This window comes from Ursus arctos, unplaced genomic scaffold (genome assembly GCF_023065955.2).
Source record: "Ursus arctos isolate Adak ecotype North America unplaced genomic scaffold, UrsArc2.0 scaffold_4, whole genome shotgun sequence".
NCBI classification, from domain to species: Eukaryota; Metazoa; Chordata; class Mammalia; order Carnivora; family Ursidae; genus Ursus; species Ursus arctos.
The window spans coordinates 24,213,955-24,231,179 of NW_026623056.1; the positions used below are offsets into that span (position 1 = coordinate 24,213,955).

Here is a 17,225-nt window from a genome sequence, read left to right on the forward strand (position 1 = left end):
CTCTGGGAGTCAGTGCTTCAGTGGCTCACACAGTGCAGCTCCTCACTCATGCATGAGACTGGGGAAAAGAAGACTAAGGAACCAACAGATGCGGTCACCAGAGAAGATGAGCTGCTGAGCGAAGACTTTAAAGCTCAAATATGTGTTGAAAATAATAGAAAATTAAGAGAAAAGGAAAGCACAAAACAAGTAATTTCTTAAATGTATGTGCCTCTCTTCATGTCATTCATATGCTCAAAAACCTTCCAGAGCCTCTATGTTTTATAATAAAGTTCAAATTTCTAGGCACAGCGCTCCAAGTCAATCTGGTGTACTCCTATTTTGCTAGACTTTTAACAATGCACTGCTCTCAGAAGACCCCAGTGCATTCTTTCCTTTGTGTTTTGCAGAAAAAGATTAACATGTCTTCTTTGGCTAATCCTTCCCATCCTATCAGGCTTGGCTCAAAATGCCACCTCATCAAAGAAATGTTTCCAGAATTCTATTCCCACACTTCATACCAAAAATAATTTCTCCCCTTCTTTGTAGTCCCTGTAACACTTAATCACATGACATCTATCACTGTTCTTTGTTTAGTTAGCTCTAAATCCTCCTGTCTCCTGCACAAGACCACAATCTTCTTTAAGGGCCAGGAGTATCTCTTTTTCCTTTAGCCCTCAGGGCATAGCACTTTGTAGATACTCATTAATATCTAAGTTATTGGCCAAAAAAAATTGACTGCTAGATATAAATCAATACTGTTAAGTATGAAACATGCCTCAATGCCACTGCTTGGTGAACATCTGGTCTCCTCAAACATGGCTTTGCAGCTTTGGAAAAAAAGGGCAGAGCTTTCTCTAACCTGTTGCCTCGGCATTTTATAAGCTCAGATCAGGTGGTTTCCATGATTTCCATCCGTTAGCTCCTGCTTAACCAGTTGGCTGAGAGATGTTCTTATGCTTACTGACTACTGTGGAACAAAACTTGATATTTTTAATGAGAAAAAGTCAGGTAGAACAATTGAATAATAGACTAAGACAATACAGACAATAAAGGGCAAGGTGTGTTTTGAATTTGTGCATATGTGGGTTAGCAGAAACACGGGTCAGGAGTGAATACAGTGAGCTAGGACCAAGTCACAGAAGGTATTGGCTGCATCATGTCATGTTAAATATTGGGCATAATTTTAGTAGTCTTGAAAAGTTTTTGAGCATGGTGTGCATAAACTGCTTCAAAATACATTTTAGAAATACGACTTGGTGACAGATCAAGGGATAGATAGAACAAAAGACAAGACAAAGTATTTCAGACAAAAGCTTGAAGGGAACAGTCAAAAGAGTATTTCTATTGTAATAGTTAGACAGGAGATGATGAAGGGCCTGGACAAAACACCAACTGTGGGGATGAAGAAGACGGAGACAGGACTCAGGAGGTATTTGTAGAATCACCAGGACGTGGTGCCCTACGGGAGAAAGTGAGGAGTTAAAGGTGATGTGGAGAGACTGGCTAGATGGTAATGCCTTCAACAGAAAGAGGAGGATGAGTCCTTTAGATGCTTCGCCTTTGAAGTGTTTGTAGGGAATAGGGAACCCAAGTGGAGGTATCCAGCAGGGATCTTGAAATAATAGCCCAGCAAGCGCAACTTTGAAAGGAAAACGTCCTCAAGCAATAATGGTTGGAACTGTGTTCTGGGTAATCACTTAGAGTGGGTGTAGAGGGAAAAGAAAAGACGCTTGCAGACATATAAAAACCAAAAACAAACAAACCAGCCAACCGACAAGAACATAGTCTTGCCTTTGAGGAAATGCACTTCATCTCTGTATATGCTTCATCATAGACAAGTGTTTTAACAATGAACCATTCAGCTGGAAATGGTGGCAACTCAGAATAATAATGGTCCGACTGGAAATGAGTATGGCTGTTATTACCAGGATGTAGCAAACTCCATATTCCTAAATAAAATTTTCCCAATTCGACTCCCCCACTTCTAATCATGGACTAAATTTACAAACGTGGAATCTACCAACCTGTTTGCAAGACAACTGCTCTCACTGGCCCCTGACCAGACGGCTTGACTTGGATAACTTCTGTCCCGCAGAAAAGGACATGTTTCCGATAATCTTCCAAGCTGTGGGATTTCCAGGCCACGGTGTTGTCCACATGGGGCAACGGTGTCTTTGTGACAGGTATACTTTCTCCTAAAGAAGATGGGAAGATTGTCTTTTGTTGATTCCATGTGACCTCAGGTAGTCGTTTAGAGCGGTACTTTCCAGTTTCAAGAAAGTATACAAACCACAGCTATTCAAATCTTAACTGCTTTTTCCCTGAGTCAGATGCTGGTGATGCAAGCCGTGGTATATTTGGTTATATTCCAGATATTTTTTTAAGGTCCACTTATATTTTCCATCCCTGGTCTGCCTGGTTTGCTGTTATAATTTAAAAAGCAGGGCATTTTAGCGAAGAGAGTTGTCACTTAAGTGTCCCCCAAGTGTTCTTTAAGCCCAGATCTATGCAAGGTAATGAAGGAGCTAAAAGTATGTGTAATAGCTACTATTATTTCTCTTTCACTTATTTATTTATCTGTTCATTCATCCATTCACTCAACAAATATTTTTAAGTGCTTATTCTGTGCCAGTCGCTGCTCTAAGTGCTGAGGATATAATAATGAACAAGACAGATAGAAATCTTGCCCTCAGACGCCCAAGGGGACAAGACACTAAATAGTAGTAAATAATTAATGAAAATACAATAAGATACATATTTGGGTAGTAGTACCAGGTGATCTGAAGATCTAATCCAAACAGAGGACCAGGAAAGAGGTCCTGGACAATTAATAAATGACAACTCAAGAGGAAATGAGGCCAACTAGATCAAGGAGAAGAGGAAAGTGTTCTTGGAAGCAATGAGAATAAGAGCATGCTGTGCTCTGGGCACTAAAGATGGTTGAGGGTGTTTGGGACATGGAGTGCGAGGGTAGAGGTAAACAGTCCTGGAAGTGCAGAGATGAGTGAGAAATTATGCTCTCATAAAATCTGTAAAATATTTTTCATGATCTTTCTGAAACTTGTAGTGAAAGATAGAAACCAATATAACAGGTCATCTCTTGTTCTTTCAGGATGATCTCAGCTTTATTCTCATTAATTAACACTTCTAAATAGATCAATAACATCTATCTTCATCTTTCCTCTCTCCTGTGTTCTTGTTCTATATTTCCCAATGGTGGGCTGTTCATCCCAACCTGGATATCCCACTAGCTTCTCCAAGTCACCATATCTACAAGATCTACAATCCATATTATTATTTTCATCACTAAATGTCTTCCTGACTTTTTATGGTACCCCCCTTCTGCTGAGTGACAGGGTTACAGTCTCAATCACCTCTGATTCCTCCTCTTCCCATGCTCTGCCCTCTCATGGACTGATTCTCCAACTCCTACCGCTTTTGCCCTGCAGAGTGGGCCTCGCTGATTCATTCTTGGACTCTTGCATTTGGGTCCCAAAGGCTTCATGGGCAGTTGCTGACTCATGGTGGCTGCCTTATCAATGGAGTACCTGTAATTGCTTAGCTCCCTGACACAAAACACATTTTAATAATAATAATTTGAGACGACAGTAGAATTAATACCTCTTTTTTTAATAAGTAAGTAAGTATCTCACCCACAATCTTCCTTGACCTCCTGAGTTGGGAAAAACCTTCAGTCCTCCCTCCTGTGTCTCCTTTGCTATGATGCTCCGACCACACTCACACATTCTTGATGCTAGATAGGTGGGGGGTTTCCCCACAACAAGCAATTCTGTGACACTAGCAGGTTGTCCTACAATTTAACTCAATGCAATTCAATTCTGACACTATTTACCTAGAGATAGCATCAGATCCCACAGGTTAAGGGCTCAGTCCCACAGGACTGCTCCCCCCCACTTCAGGTGCTAATTGCAAATCCACGTTGTCACCTGTGCTTCTTGACTCATAAATCTGAGTTTCCCACAAACCCCTTCTGGAGTTCAATTAATTTGCTAGAGTGGCTCACAGAACTCAGGGAAATACTTACATTTACTCATTTGTTGAAAGATGTGATAAAGGATACAGATAAATAGCCAGATGAAGAGATACACGGGATGCGGTTTGGAAGGGTCCCGAGTGCGAACTCTCTCGCAGATTTTCAGAGGCTCCTTTTCCTGCACATTCCAGCTAAACTAGGCCACTCGCATATCCTATTATTGACTGCCATTCTTTGCCAGTACTATTCCTCTACTTTTCCTGATGGCAGGAAGGCAAGTTATTTAAGATATAAAGAAAATTAGCTCAGAGTTCAAAAGGATACATTTCAGAGACAAAATAAAAATGCTAATAACCCTTCCTGGCTCCCAGATTTAAAAAGCACTAGAATTAATTCAAAATTCCATCAGTCTTTTGCTAAATGTTCAATTAGCAAAATAACATGTCATATTTCTAATTTGGAATGGGGGGAAATGGGATAGGCTGGTGATGGGTATTAAGGAGGGCACGTATTGCATGGTGCACTGGGTGTTGTACGCAAGTAATGAATCATGGAACTTTACATCAAAAACTAGGGATGTACTGTATGGTGACTAACATAATATAATAAAAAATTATTATTAATAAAAAAAATAGTATTGTTACCAAAAAAAAGGAAAGAGTATTCTATTGATTATAGTTGCACAAATTCAGGTTCTATTTCTCCTAAGTAATAACTGAGGGCAAGGACTTTGACATGTAAATCTTTTTATACTGCTCATTTTCCTTGCTGGCATGTAATACGTTCAAAAGACATATTTTTGCTGAATGCCTGGATGAATTGAATAAAAACAATTACCCAGGTTTTTCCACGATTGGTTTTCAAAGCTAGTTTTCTACATGGTGCATTTCTTACATTTTCTATAAGAAGCTATATAATTTTTAGTAGTCATCTTGAATATTCTCAGGAAATTCCTTTAGCCGAGCATTGTCCCTAACTCATTCTTTTTAAAACAATTATGATATTCATCCTTTGTTTGGATTTATCAGTTGTGTTCTAAGCGGCTTTGGAAAAGGGATAGAACCTTCTTGACAAATCTCCAAATCGCTGTATCCCCATTGTTTTTGAAATCAGCCTTCGTAAAAGCAGATACTTAGTGATAATTTCTAATGTTTGGCTGCTTTTGAATCACAGAATATTAATCCACAATATATTCTTAGACTAATATTAGTGGATGGCTTCTGCATACATGACTCACAGTATTGGTGGCAGACAGGCATTCAATCAACCAGAGATGGAAGTCATTTGGAGATAATGTTCCAAAGATAACATTCAAATCAGATATGATTTTACACAGAAATGACTTTCAAGTCTCTTTTACTCTATTCACATATTGATATGGAGTCTTGCGCTTGGCCTTTTTCGGAATCCCAAAAAGAGTGATTTGCCTACAAATGTTTGGAGGTCTAAATAGGCGGGAGAGGTTTTAGAAGGAAGAACACTCATCATCAACTTCCGCAGGCTTCCGGAACCTGGAAGTCCCGGCTGCTATGAAGTGCGATTCTGTCCCTTATCCCCAGTGAGCCAGTGCCTCCGCATGAAACGCCATGTTTTTGTTTATTTGTATTTCGGGGGCCATTTGGCTGTAAGCTGTTGGAAGATAGTGGCCATCTCTTATTTGTCTCGTGACTACAGCACACAACACAGCGTAGGCACTTCTGAACCTTTATTGAATAAATGGAAGGACACATGAATAAATGAAAGAAAGGAAGAAGTGAAAGACAGGAGGAAGGAAAATGAAAGAGAGAAAAGATCAGACCTAGGAACTCATTACAAGCTTGTGTGACAGGGTGTAGATGTGAAATCACCACTTCAGGAAATTCCTGTGTGCCCAGCTTGGATCTCTGCATACTTCCCACACACACATTTCAAACATGTCACTAAGTCTAATGAGTAGAGGGAGAAGGAGGGGATTGTAGCAGAGTGAATACTACCCCTCTCCCCCATAATTACCCCTGAGAGAATGAGGGGGCAGGAGGCTCTCAGGTCAAAAGGCCCGGATTTGAGTGTTTTACCTTCTTCATAGAATTTATAACTGTTGGAAAATTATGTCATTTACTGGTTCTCATGTTTTTTTCTCCCCACTAGACTGTCACCTCCACGAGGACAGAATCTTATCTGCCTTATTCACTGCTGTACCCCCAGCACCTAGTAGAGTGTTCCATAAATAGGAGCTAATACACATTTGTGGAATGAATGAATGAATGAATGAATGAATGAACGAATGAATCCAGATAGCAACTCTACCACTTTTAAACTGAGTGACTTTAGGCAAATGACTCATCCTTTCTGGGCCTTAGATTCTCCCCCCTTATAGAGTTATAGACAGAATGAAATAGTGTATGTAAAATATTAGCGCAGTGCCTAATACATATAAGAATTAAGAAAAACAAGCTATTGTGGCAAGAGAAATTTCAAAACATTAATAGAATTTCCCCCACAGTATTTATTCCTTTTTGCCTCTTGAAGGAGCTGGAACTTGAAGGGGCTTATTGCCTCCAGAGGCAGAAAGGACAGAGGAGTTGTTAACTGGCTTTTGGGTTTCAGAAGTCATTCATAAGTTTGACCATGAACTTTAGAGACCACCTGAGAATAAAAACAAAGCTTTTCTGTTCACCATGCCTTCCCTCTACTACTTTTCTCGCTAAATAAAAATCCTTGGATTAGCAGTTGGAAGAAATCAGAAGGAAACTTAGCTATTGTGTGTCTCTTAGAGAAGAGTAAGGAAACATTCTAGAAGTTTGTGAAAACAGAGCTAAAGGCACAGGTTGGCCTCCTTTTGCAGGGAGACAGGCCCAGGACATTTCCCAAGCCCAGAGTGGAGTAGGGATAACAGACAGGGGAGCTGCCCTAGACCAGACCCACCTCCCCAGTGCCTTGCGCAACCTCAGGTAGCCAGATTTGGGTCAGGGGACCCGCCGACTGATGGGAACGACTGACTTATGCCACTGCTTACTCTCAAGGATGGCAAGACTTGGAGCAAAAATAAAAACTAAGTGTAGTCATAAAATTAAATTTCTTGAATAGTTGAGCTTCATGGCAATCGGATGAGGCTAAGGAGAAGAGGAGAAGGAAGATCTTACGATGGGCATGTGCTGTGGGTGGGACTACCCAGTTGAGAGAAAAAGATGGTGAGGCACAAGAAATGACAGTTTTACCCTTCTTAGAATCCTCCTCCTCCTCGCTCCTGGGGTCCCTCCTGTCTGGAAGCAAAAGCCACCTCTCCCTGATACTTGCTAGCTGACCAGTCTGATCTCTTTTCACCTGGATTTCCTCATCTGGAAATTGGGTATTATAATAGCTCTTGTTTGTTTTATGCTATGATGAAGTGAGATATGAAAGTTATTTATAAAATGTAAATTGCTCTAGAGATGCTAGGAGTATTTGCTATTTTTCTTCTAAATAAAGACATAAATAAAGACTTCTATATATGCAGAGGACTGGTTTGCACATGGGAAAACAAAAACAAAACCTGAGTCATATTCGTGGACAAATGCTCTAGGAAGACATATGCAGTTTCAGGAATCTAAGCATAATCTGATTGTTCAATCAGGATCCTTTTATAAATAGTGTACCTGAGTGGGCAGATTCATGCAGGCTATGTAATAATGTATTTAAAGCATGGTGTTAACTAGATCTTTCTGAAGAAAATAATGGAAAGAAATATATGTATTTCTGTTTTATGTGTCTGTCTGTAAAGTTGACATTTATGGGTACTTAGGTTACATAAAGATTAATGCTGGTGACCTTATTTTTCCAGAAACAGACCTAAGAAAAGCCACTTACTCCTCAAGGTCATTTTAGGTCAATTTTGCACATTGTGGAAAAGCAGCATTGTTTACCCTCTCTACTTCTCTGGAACTCTCTGAGTTTTCCCAGGATCAAGGCAAGAACTGTGCACCCAAGTCCGTAGACCCAGGGGAGTAAAGGTTGTGCTCAGTCCTCCCCCTTTTCCTCACAGCCATGCTCTGTTGCCAATGACAGAAGTCATTCATCACTGGCAGGCTGCTGGAAAACGTGAGACTGTTGCTGCCTTGCAGGGAGGAGGACAGTTTTCTGGGGCTTAAGGTTTGTGCAGCAGGTACTATGGCAACATTCCAGATGAAGGATGCGATCAGTATGCAAATCCTCATCGCTATCATTACAAGGCAGTTAGATTTCAACCCACTAAAGGGGTATTTTGTAATTATACCAAGCATATTTATGTTTACTACAGTTTCCTGTCTCAATTTTAAATTAAGCAGGCCCATTTTTAATGTGAAGTCTGCTTGTGTTGAACAATTTAGGAATAGATAATGATTCTCTTTACATTTAGGTGATATTAAAAAGTTGTGTGTGTGTGTGTGCGTGTGTGTGTATTTTCCTGTCTTTAGCAACTTGAAAACAGAAATACAGCAATTTGTAAGCACTAAAGACAAATACTTTCTACTTTTGTGTTATCGTATAGTTTCTTCTTCTCTTCTTATGATGTCCTGTGTATTTGGGGGTTTTTTGACTGAAGAATATTTTATACCTAGTGCCTTACTAATTATACAAATTCAAGTGAACTTTACGAAGTACAAATAAGAACAAGAATGACAGTTCAAACCATTATAAGAAAACTGGCTTTCTGCTCGGTAAGATCAACTGGAAACACAATTCTAAAGAACAGAACTGTTATACGGCCTTTCCTTGAAGGTTCCATTCGATCTCCTTCCCTGGAAACCTGGGGCTCCGTTTTCCATCTACAGAGAGCAGGGTTGGGTAAAAATCTCTGCTCCCTGCCAATGGTGAGAGCTGGTGGTTTCCGGTTCTGCTGTGTTTGGAGAGCCATGCTCATGTTTATGAAGATAGTATGCATCAAGCAGTCATGCATTCACCCTCCTCTGAACCAAAGCACCCGATTCACTCCGCCCATCAGGACATGAACCAATCACATGTATTAGACCTTTCTTCTGTTTATAAATTTTGTATTTATTGTCATTTGATTCTTAAATTACTAAATGTTTCCTATTGGCATATATGAAGTCTCCATCTGCTTGAATAGCCTGCCTGTGTCTCCCTCACCTATTTCGCCATATCTTAACATCAGGCTGGTATAAAGCAGGTAAGGATGTGTTGATCTGCTTTGCTGACTCTTGGCTAGGTGTTAGCCAGGAAAGAAGAAGCTCCGTGACAGCAGCCTACCTGTGAGCATGCCTTCATTCACCACACAGCTTCCGTCCAGCAGAACAGCGTCACAGGGCAACGAAAGCTTTCCTGGAAGAAGAAGAGTATCTCCAGGAACCAAGAGACGGGAGTCCAGCTCCTGCAAACCTACACAACAGCAAAGTTTCCGTGACTGGCTGATCTTTTCCCGTTTTTACTGAAAAATGCAAGTGGCTGAGAATGCTTAACCAACCTGTTGACCAAGGACTGCTCTACACATTCATCCGCCCCAGCTCCTCTCTGCTCATTTGCAAAATCATAGAAACCAGGATTAGGGATTCAATTCCACCAGAGCAACAAGATCCCATCTCGATCTTAGTAGTTAGGACAGTGCTCTGCCCACAGGAGATACTCAAGGCTACTGGTCATCTGAGAGGTGCCCCTTTACTGCTACTTACTTGCTGGGGCTGGGCTCCCGACCCCCTGTGGCACACTCTGTCTTTGGATTGGGGCCTAGTGTAAAGCACTCAGACAGCATCTGCTGCCCTGGGGTGCAGCTCCTCACTCCTTGCAAAGAGCCATGGCCACCCCACCCCAGAGAAAAATGCCAAATGTCCAGCCAGCCATTTACAAGAATTATTTAGGCCTGGCTTGTGGATAACAGATTGAAATGTTATGATTCAGCGTCTGTTTGGGATGGTTAGTCGAGGAAATCAAAAAGCCTTAAGAAGGCTTACCCAGTAACATTCAAATGAGTGAAGTATGGAAGGCAGAGGGAACTGGAAGCAACCCAGACACTGCGTGGAAATGGTTCAATCAGGACGGGCATGCAAGGTACCCAGGGTACAAAATTCAGTGAGATGCTCACCTTCTGGGTCTTGCAAATACAGGCCAACTTTTACATGATCTTTCCTCCTTCAGTTTTGCATCTTAGAGCCATATTTGCCTCACTTTAGCCCCAGCCCTGGTTTAATCAGAGGAGAATTTTCTCCTTGACTAATAACCAATAACAAATGAGACTGATTCCTCCGTGAAATAGTAGGCTGCTGAAGCCGGCAGAACATAGCACTTACCTGTGCCCTTGACCATGACTGTAACTCGCACTTTGTTGTGATCCTCCACGAGGTTGTGCAGCTTAACTGATTGCTGTCAATTCAAAGTCAACGTTTAAATCTCAGATAGTCCCTAACTCGAAAACCGCATGATCTCAATACAGTACATACAGAGCGTTCCATCACCGCCAAAGCTACTGTGGGCAAAGCCTCAAGTTCTACTTCGGATGCTTCTGCTTCCTTGCCCCACCCAACTCCTACCTGAGCCGCCCCCGACCTGTAGCAACAAATATGCTAATTAGTTTAATATTATTTCAATTCCAGGATACTTAATGCACAGCCACCAGGCCCAAGGACCAACGCTCAGGCCCCGAGGCTGCGTGCCTCGAGCACTCACGATGAAGCGGAGGAAGAAAAGCAAGTCCATGAGAGGGTTACTTTCCCTCTCGGCACCTGTTTCCCTGTCTATAAAACAGCAGAGCTGAAGTCGATCTTTCCATGGCAAGAGTCTGGAAATGTTTGGGTTGTGTTTTGATTTTTATGTGGAACAGCCATCCCTTCCTTAATGAACTGGTGGGTTTTCGTCTTGGGGAAGTCTGCAGACCGGAGCCACGCTGCTCCGTTTGGAAGCCTGGTGCTTCCGCTTAGGCATTATTCAGCCTGTTTAACCTCCCCTTCCTCATCTGAAAGTGGAGATAACTAGCAGTATCTGTTTCAGACGGCTTTTAAAATTTAGTTAGTGCTTATCTTAGTTATCCCTTTGGATAGTACTCACTACCGTGGTAAGAGCTCATCAAGTGTTGATGATTAATAAGAAAACTGTTGGGGCGCCTGGGTGGCTCAGTCGTTAAGCGTCTGCCTTCGGCTCAGGGCATGATCCTGGAGTCCTGGGATCGAGTCCCACATCAGGCTCCTCTGCTGAGAGCCTGCTCCTTCCTCTCCCTCTCCCCCTGCTTGTGTTCCCTCTCTCACCGGCTCTCTCTCTCTCTGTCAAGTAAATTAAAAAATAATAATAATAGTAAGAAAACTGTTGCTAGAAAAACAATTGTCTAAGTGCATCAGCAGGGAGATTCTCTTGGGGTGGAATTCACTGAGCTATGACCCTGTGCAAAGTGGAGGAAATGGAAGCAGCCTGGAGAAGTGGAGGCAGAGTCTCCTGGGAAAACTCGGAATCCTGAAGGCAGAGCTGAGAGGACATGTTGTCCACACAGTTCCCCATATCGACTGTAGGGGGCGCCATCGGCCGGGCATTTCTGGAAGGCACTGCCCCCTTCCGTAGGGATGTAAGTTACCTGGATACTCGTAAGTAGAAGAGATCTAAATACTGTCAACAGTACTGAAACACAGCCTAACCTAACTCGAGTATAAAACTTTTCCTTTCAGGTGTTAGGGTAAATTATTTTATCTGTCCTATTGATGATTTTTAGCCAACGGTAGCTAATGTCACCGGACTAAGACAAGCATTACACACAATTATGTAACTTTCCTCTTGAGAAATAATAATAAATTCCCTGCTTTTATTTATACAGAACAAATTATTGTTTACTTCAGTTTTTTATGAAAAGCTACACTTCCAACATTTGGACCAATTGAGTGGAAGAAGTGATACGACCGTTAGGTGCATAGTCAGTGCCCTAACTTGACTTCCCGAGGCTTGCCGACAGGGGCATCTATTTTAATGATGCATAATAGTGAGGAAGTCAGCCTTGGTTCTGTGACAAGAAAACTAGATTCAGTCAGGATTCCTGAGTTGTCGGTCAGGTTACCCACTAACCAGCCTTGTACCCGTATATAAGAAATTCCACTTTATAAGTTAAGTTGTTCCTTCTCCCTAAACAGTTAACATTGAATTGAATCATTTTCAATTACCTTCCAAAACTGAACATGGTCTGATACTGATTTATTTAGCATATCAGAGATTTATTCAAAGCCCCCAAGGCTTCATAGAAGAAATACCCAGTGTTTATAATGGCTCATATTATTATTATTTTTAAACAGTTTAGAACATTAAGCAACTACTCTGTGCCAGGCACTGCTGTAAGCATTTGGAATGTGTTGCTTGATTTTTTTTTTTTTTTACTCCTGAAACTAATCCAAGGATGAAAATATTATCATCTCCAATGTACATATTACAAAATAAAAGCCAAACAAAACCAAAACCAAAACAAAATAGGGACTTGAAAATGTTAAAGTAACTTGCCTGCAACCATTTACTTCCTAAGTATTAAGATTGACAATAAAACCCCTGTTCATCTGACTCTAAAGTCTTTACTGTTGATGAATACATTCTCTGAAAGTGCTTGAAAATAGCTTTTTTCCTTTAAGAAGATAAATAACCTTCCTTATAAATTTCTTTAAGTTACTTTCTTGCTTAGCAGACTCTTTTAGTCAATGCCATGATAACTTCAACCTAGCTTAAGACGATGATAATCAACACATTTGGAAGTGGTGAAGTATGAGTTCATAATGATTGACTGTAACTCTCAAAACTCATTATGGCTTCAAGCTGGATTTATTCATCAGGCTTAGCGTTTGTGAAACCTGCCATGCTTCCCTGTCTTTGTTCAAGCTAATACCTGGAATGTTCACCCAGGTTTTCTGCTAGCAAATTCTTTCAAATCCTTCACATAAAGCCCTGCTCAAATGTCACCTCCACTCTATAAGTCACCAGCATCCCCAGAATGAATTAATTGGTCTGCTCTCTGTGTTTCCACCTGTGTTAATGAACTGGTCACATTCCATTACAGCTGTTTTCTTGTCAGGTCTCCTCTGTGAAGCAGGCACTTCAAAGAAGAGACAAGGACTCATCCAGGTACCCCAGGAGACTATCACATAGTAGGCCCTCAGCAAACATTTATTTAATAGAACTGAATTAGTTGACTTTTCCCAACAACACTGGAGAAGGATAATGTAAGCATCCTCTTTGAGCTAATGTACCGGGAAACTCTACAAACACAGGTTTCTATGACAACCAACCAGTTCTGAGAAAGCAAGAGCTGTGATGCTTGCTGTGATTTGAAAGCTCCCCTCCTGATTTTCATTAGGCCCCCTCTGGTTTCTCCAGTTCCTGTTTAGTGGGACCAGGATCAGTTTCCAAGAGTAATTTGCATATTGTTATTATTTGGCATCTGTTGCTGTTTGTCCTTGTGTTTTGCTGTGGTTGGATTTCCTCCAAAGATGAGCAATGAGGGCATTAACTCAGGTATCTTTTGAGCCCAGCTTGGTCATGACTGAAGTGAGGTCAGGTATCTCTGAGCGCTATTTCTAGTGGCCGCCTGTGGAGTTAACAACCGAGTATAGGAGAGCTCAGTGTAAATACAGTTAAATGCCAGCTCAACTTGCACTCACACCTGCACCGAACTTGTTAGGGGCTGCCAGGGGGTGTTTCTTGGCTTAGGCAAGGTTACTCTCTCTTTGCAGCATGAGTTGGGGCTAGAGTAGATGCAGGAAGATACCTTAGTCCACTCCCGCCAACACCACTTCCCCTCCTGCAATTTTCAAAGGCTGGTATTTGTATAGCAGGATTTGGAGATGGCCGGAGATGCTCCTTCCATTCCTGGCAACCCCTTTCCCCAATCTTTTTGTAATAAAATTATCAAACAATCACTTACTGTTGCAAGGAAACTCATAGGTTGCTTTGAAATTTTGCTCCGCGGGACAGTATGAAGTACTTGACTTGGAATCAGGAAACCTGGGGCCGTGGTCTGTAGGGCCACCTTTACATGGCAAGTCTGAGCAAGTCACTCTAGCTCCCTGATTGTTCCTGTCCCTCCCTCTCAGGTGGTGGGAGGAGACAACAATCACAAGTGTATCATTTTCAAGTTTGCGCTGCGCCACACAAGCACATCTGTTATGAGTAGGGGAGCCCATGGCAAATTTTAAAGTACTAAAGAAATATTGATTGAGGATTTGTGACTTAAACCGCAGAGCTACAGTTTCAGGAAACTGGCTTATTTTGTATAGTGTTACATGCTGCCTTACAGGGTGGGCCAGATAAGCTTTTGATAACAAATAAGAACTTTAATGGGATTAGCGGCTCCTTGTAAAAGAACTCTTTGGCAGTACTGAGATCAAGTGAAGTTCCCAGGCCAGTCACTATTTTAAGCAAAGGCATTTAGGGATTATTAAGATGTGGAACCTGAATGTTCGAGATTCATTAAGGATTTTAAAATAAATATTAAGAAAATTACAAATGGAAAAAAAAGAGCATACCTACATTGGAAAGAGGAGAATTTTATAAGCAAAACAGGAAACCCAAGGGGTTCCTGGGTGGCTCAGTCATTAAGCGTCTGCCTTGGGCTCAGGTCATGATCCCAGCGTTCTGGGATCCATCTGGGATTGATCCCCACATGGGGCTCCCTGCTCAGTGGGAAGCCTGCTTCTTCCTCTCCCACTCCCCCTGCTTATGTTCCCTCTCTCACTGCCTCTCTCTGTCAAATAAATAAATAAAATCTTTAAAACAAAACAAAACAAAAAACAGGAAGCCCAAAAACCCAGAGAAGGAAAAAAGAAACATATTTGACTACATACATTTTTAAATATCTGGGAAAAGTCAAGATCAAAAGAAAAAAGATTAAAAAATGAAACTTTTCCACATGTATGATGGCTATAAAGAGATAGTAAATAGAAAGCAAAAGTGCAAACATCTATTCAGAAAAAATGTCTCTAATCTCACTAATAATCAGCAAAATGTAAATTAAAACATCGATGGGACACAATTTTTAAAAAATGTTAGATTGAAAAATTTTAAACATCAATATATAACACCCAATGCTGGCAAGGATCTGGGGAAACGGATACTCTCATATGTTGCTGTTATTTTACTTGAAGAAAATAATATCTCAGTATCTATTAATATCCAAAAAATACATATCTTTTGATTCAACAACCTCACTTTTGGTTGCTTTGCCAGAAACAAAAAATTGTGAACACTAATATGTAAGGACACATCTCTATTGTAGTTGTGTGTAATTCAACATACTTGTGGCAAAAATCGGAGTGGAAACCCCTTATTTTCCATTCCTTATTTGTGGCCCGGGGAAAGTAATAGAACCCGTACGGTGAGACCTAAAAAAACAGAGTATAGCCTCCACCATTTACAGCTGAGGAAAGTGAACCCAGGGAAAACAGAGCCCCGAGAGTCATACAAGGAGTGAGCCAGTGGTCATTAGCTGCCTGTGGCCATATTCCCATGATGCTTCCTTGTTCACGTTATAGGGCTCCTCCCTTCCATCTCTGTGCTCTCTCCTATCTGTCCATTGCCAGCCCCACTCCAGACATAATAATAAAAACAACAGCAGTAATACCAGTGATACCAAGAACTAACATTTGGTGAATGTCTACTATGTACCAGGAATATAAATATTCAAATTCATGGTTTCATTTAGTTCTCTCCACTGTAACATCGACACACACACCCCCACACCACTTATAGATGAGGAAGCTGATTATAATAGAGTCAAGTAACACAAATAGGAGAGGTGAGGTGGAGGGGCTCCTGGGTGGCTCAGTCGTTAAGAGTCTGCCTTCGGCTCAGGGCCTGATCCCAGGGTCCTGGGATTGAGCCCCACATCAGGCTCCAAGATCTGCTGGGAGCCTGCTTCTTTCTCTCCCACTCCCCCTGCTTGTGTTCCCTCTCTCACTGGTTGTCTCCCTCTCTGTCAAATAAATAAATAAAATCTTAAAAAAAAAAAAAAGGAGAGGTGAGGGGGAGATTTTAACTGGGCTAGATAAGATCTCCCTGCCAAAAGTTCTGTATTTTTCCTGAGACATTTAGATGGTTTGTGATGATATATTCAGTGAGTGTATGTAGATGTCTTCCCAGTGGAACGAAGGACGTGGGGGAAAGACTGTATTCACTGAAGCCAGGAAGTATATGAACGGCTTGCAGGTATCAAATTAGATATTCTAGTAAAGCAAAGATTTCTCAAAATCCGGACACTAGAAATTCTATTCGTGGGCTTCACATTACATACCTTTATCATAAGACCAAGGTAAAAGCTTAGGACACTATAGTTTCCTATCATGGCTGGCAGACTATGTCAGATCTTTTATTGTCCTGGGACTATTTTCATGCTTTCGCTCAAAAGCTTAGACTTCACCAAAAGGACTGTCACTCTTACCTTCCCCCCCCCACCCCAGGAGAAAGTATTTGCCAGGAAGAAAGTATTTACCAGGGGGAAATTCAAATCAAAACCACCTTGAGATGCCACCTTACACCAGTTACAATGGCAAAAATTGACAAGGCAGGAAACAACAAATGTTGGAGAGGATGTGGAGAAAGGGGATCCCTCTTACATTGTTAGTGGGAATGCAAGTTGGTACAGCCACTTTGGAAAACAGTGTGGAGGTCCCTTAAAATGTTAAAAATTGAGCTACCCTATGATCCAGCAATTGCACTACTGGGTATTTACCCAAAAGATACAGACGTAGTGAAGAGGAGGGCCATATGCACCCCAATGTTCATAGCATCATTGTCCACAATAGCCAAATTGTGGAAGGAGCTGAGATGCCCTTCAACAGATGACTGGATTAAGAAGCTGTGGTCCAGGGGTGCCTGGGTGGCACAGCGGTTAAGCGTCTGCCTTTGGCTCAGGGCGTGATCCCAGTGTTCTGGGATCGAGCCCCACGTCAGGCTCTTCCGCTATGAGCCTGCTTCTTCCTCTCCCACTCCCCCTGCTTGTGTTCCCTCTCTCGCTGGCTGTCTCTCTCTCTCTCTGTCGAATAAATAAATAAAATCTTTAAAAAAAAAAAAGAAGCTGTGGTCCATATATACAATGGAATATTACTCAGCCATCAGAAAGAACGATTACACAACATTTGCAGCAACATGGATGGGACTGGAGGAGATTATGCTAAACAAAATAAGTCAAGCAGAGAAAGACAATTACCATATGGTTTCACTCATTTATGGAACATAAGAAATAGGAAGATCGGTAGAAGGAAGGGAAGAATGAGGGGGGGTAAACAGAAGGGGGAATGAACCATGAGAGACTGTGGACTCTGGGAAACAAACTGAGGGCTTCATAGGG

The 17,225-nt window shown here is 41.6% G+C and overlaps 1 protein-coding gene across 1 annotated transcript in view; it reads right to left on the reverse strand.

Annotated features, from left to right (window-relative positions):
• Positions 1-17,225, reverse strand: part of ATP13A5 (ATPase 13A5) — an 86,498-nt gene that overhangs the window by 54,750 nt on the left and 14,523 nt on the right. Inside the window, exons 8-10 of the mRNA XM_044383851.3 lie at positions 10,216-10,288; positions 9,182-9,310; positions 2,007-2,177 (exon numbers count right to left, since the gene is read on the reverse strand). Of these exons, the coding sequence (XP_044239786.2) occupies positions 2,007-2,177; positions 9,182-9,310; positions 10,216-10,288 (373 nt within the window). The remainder of the gene's footprint in view (positions 1-2,006; positions 2,178-9,181; positions 9,311-10,215; positions 10,289-17,225) is intronic.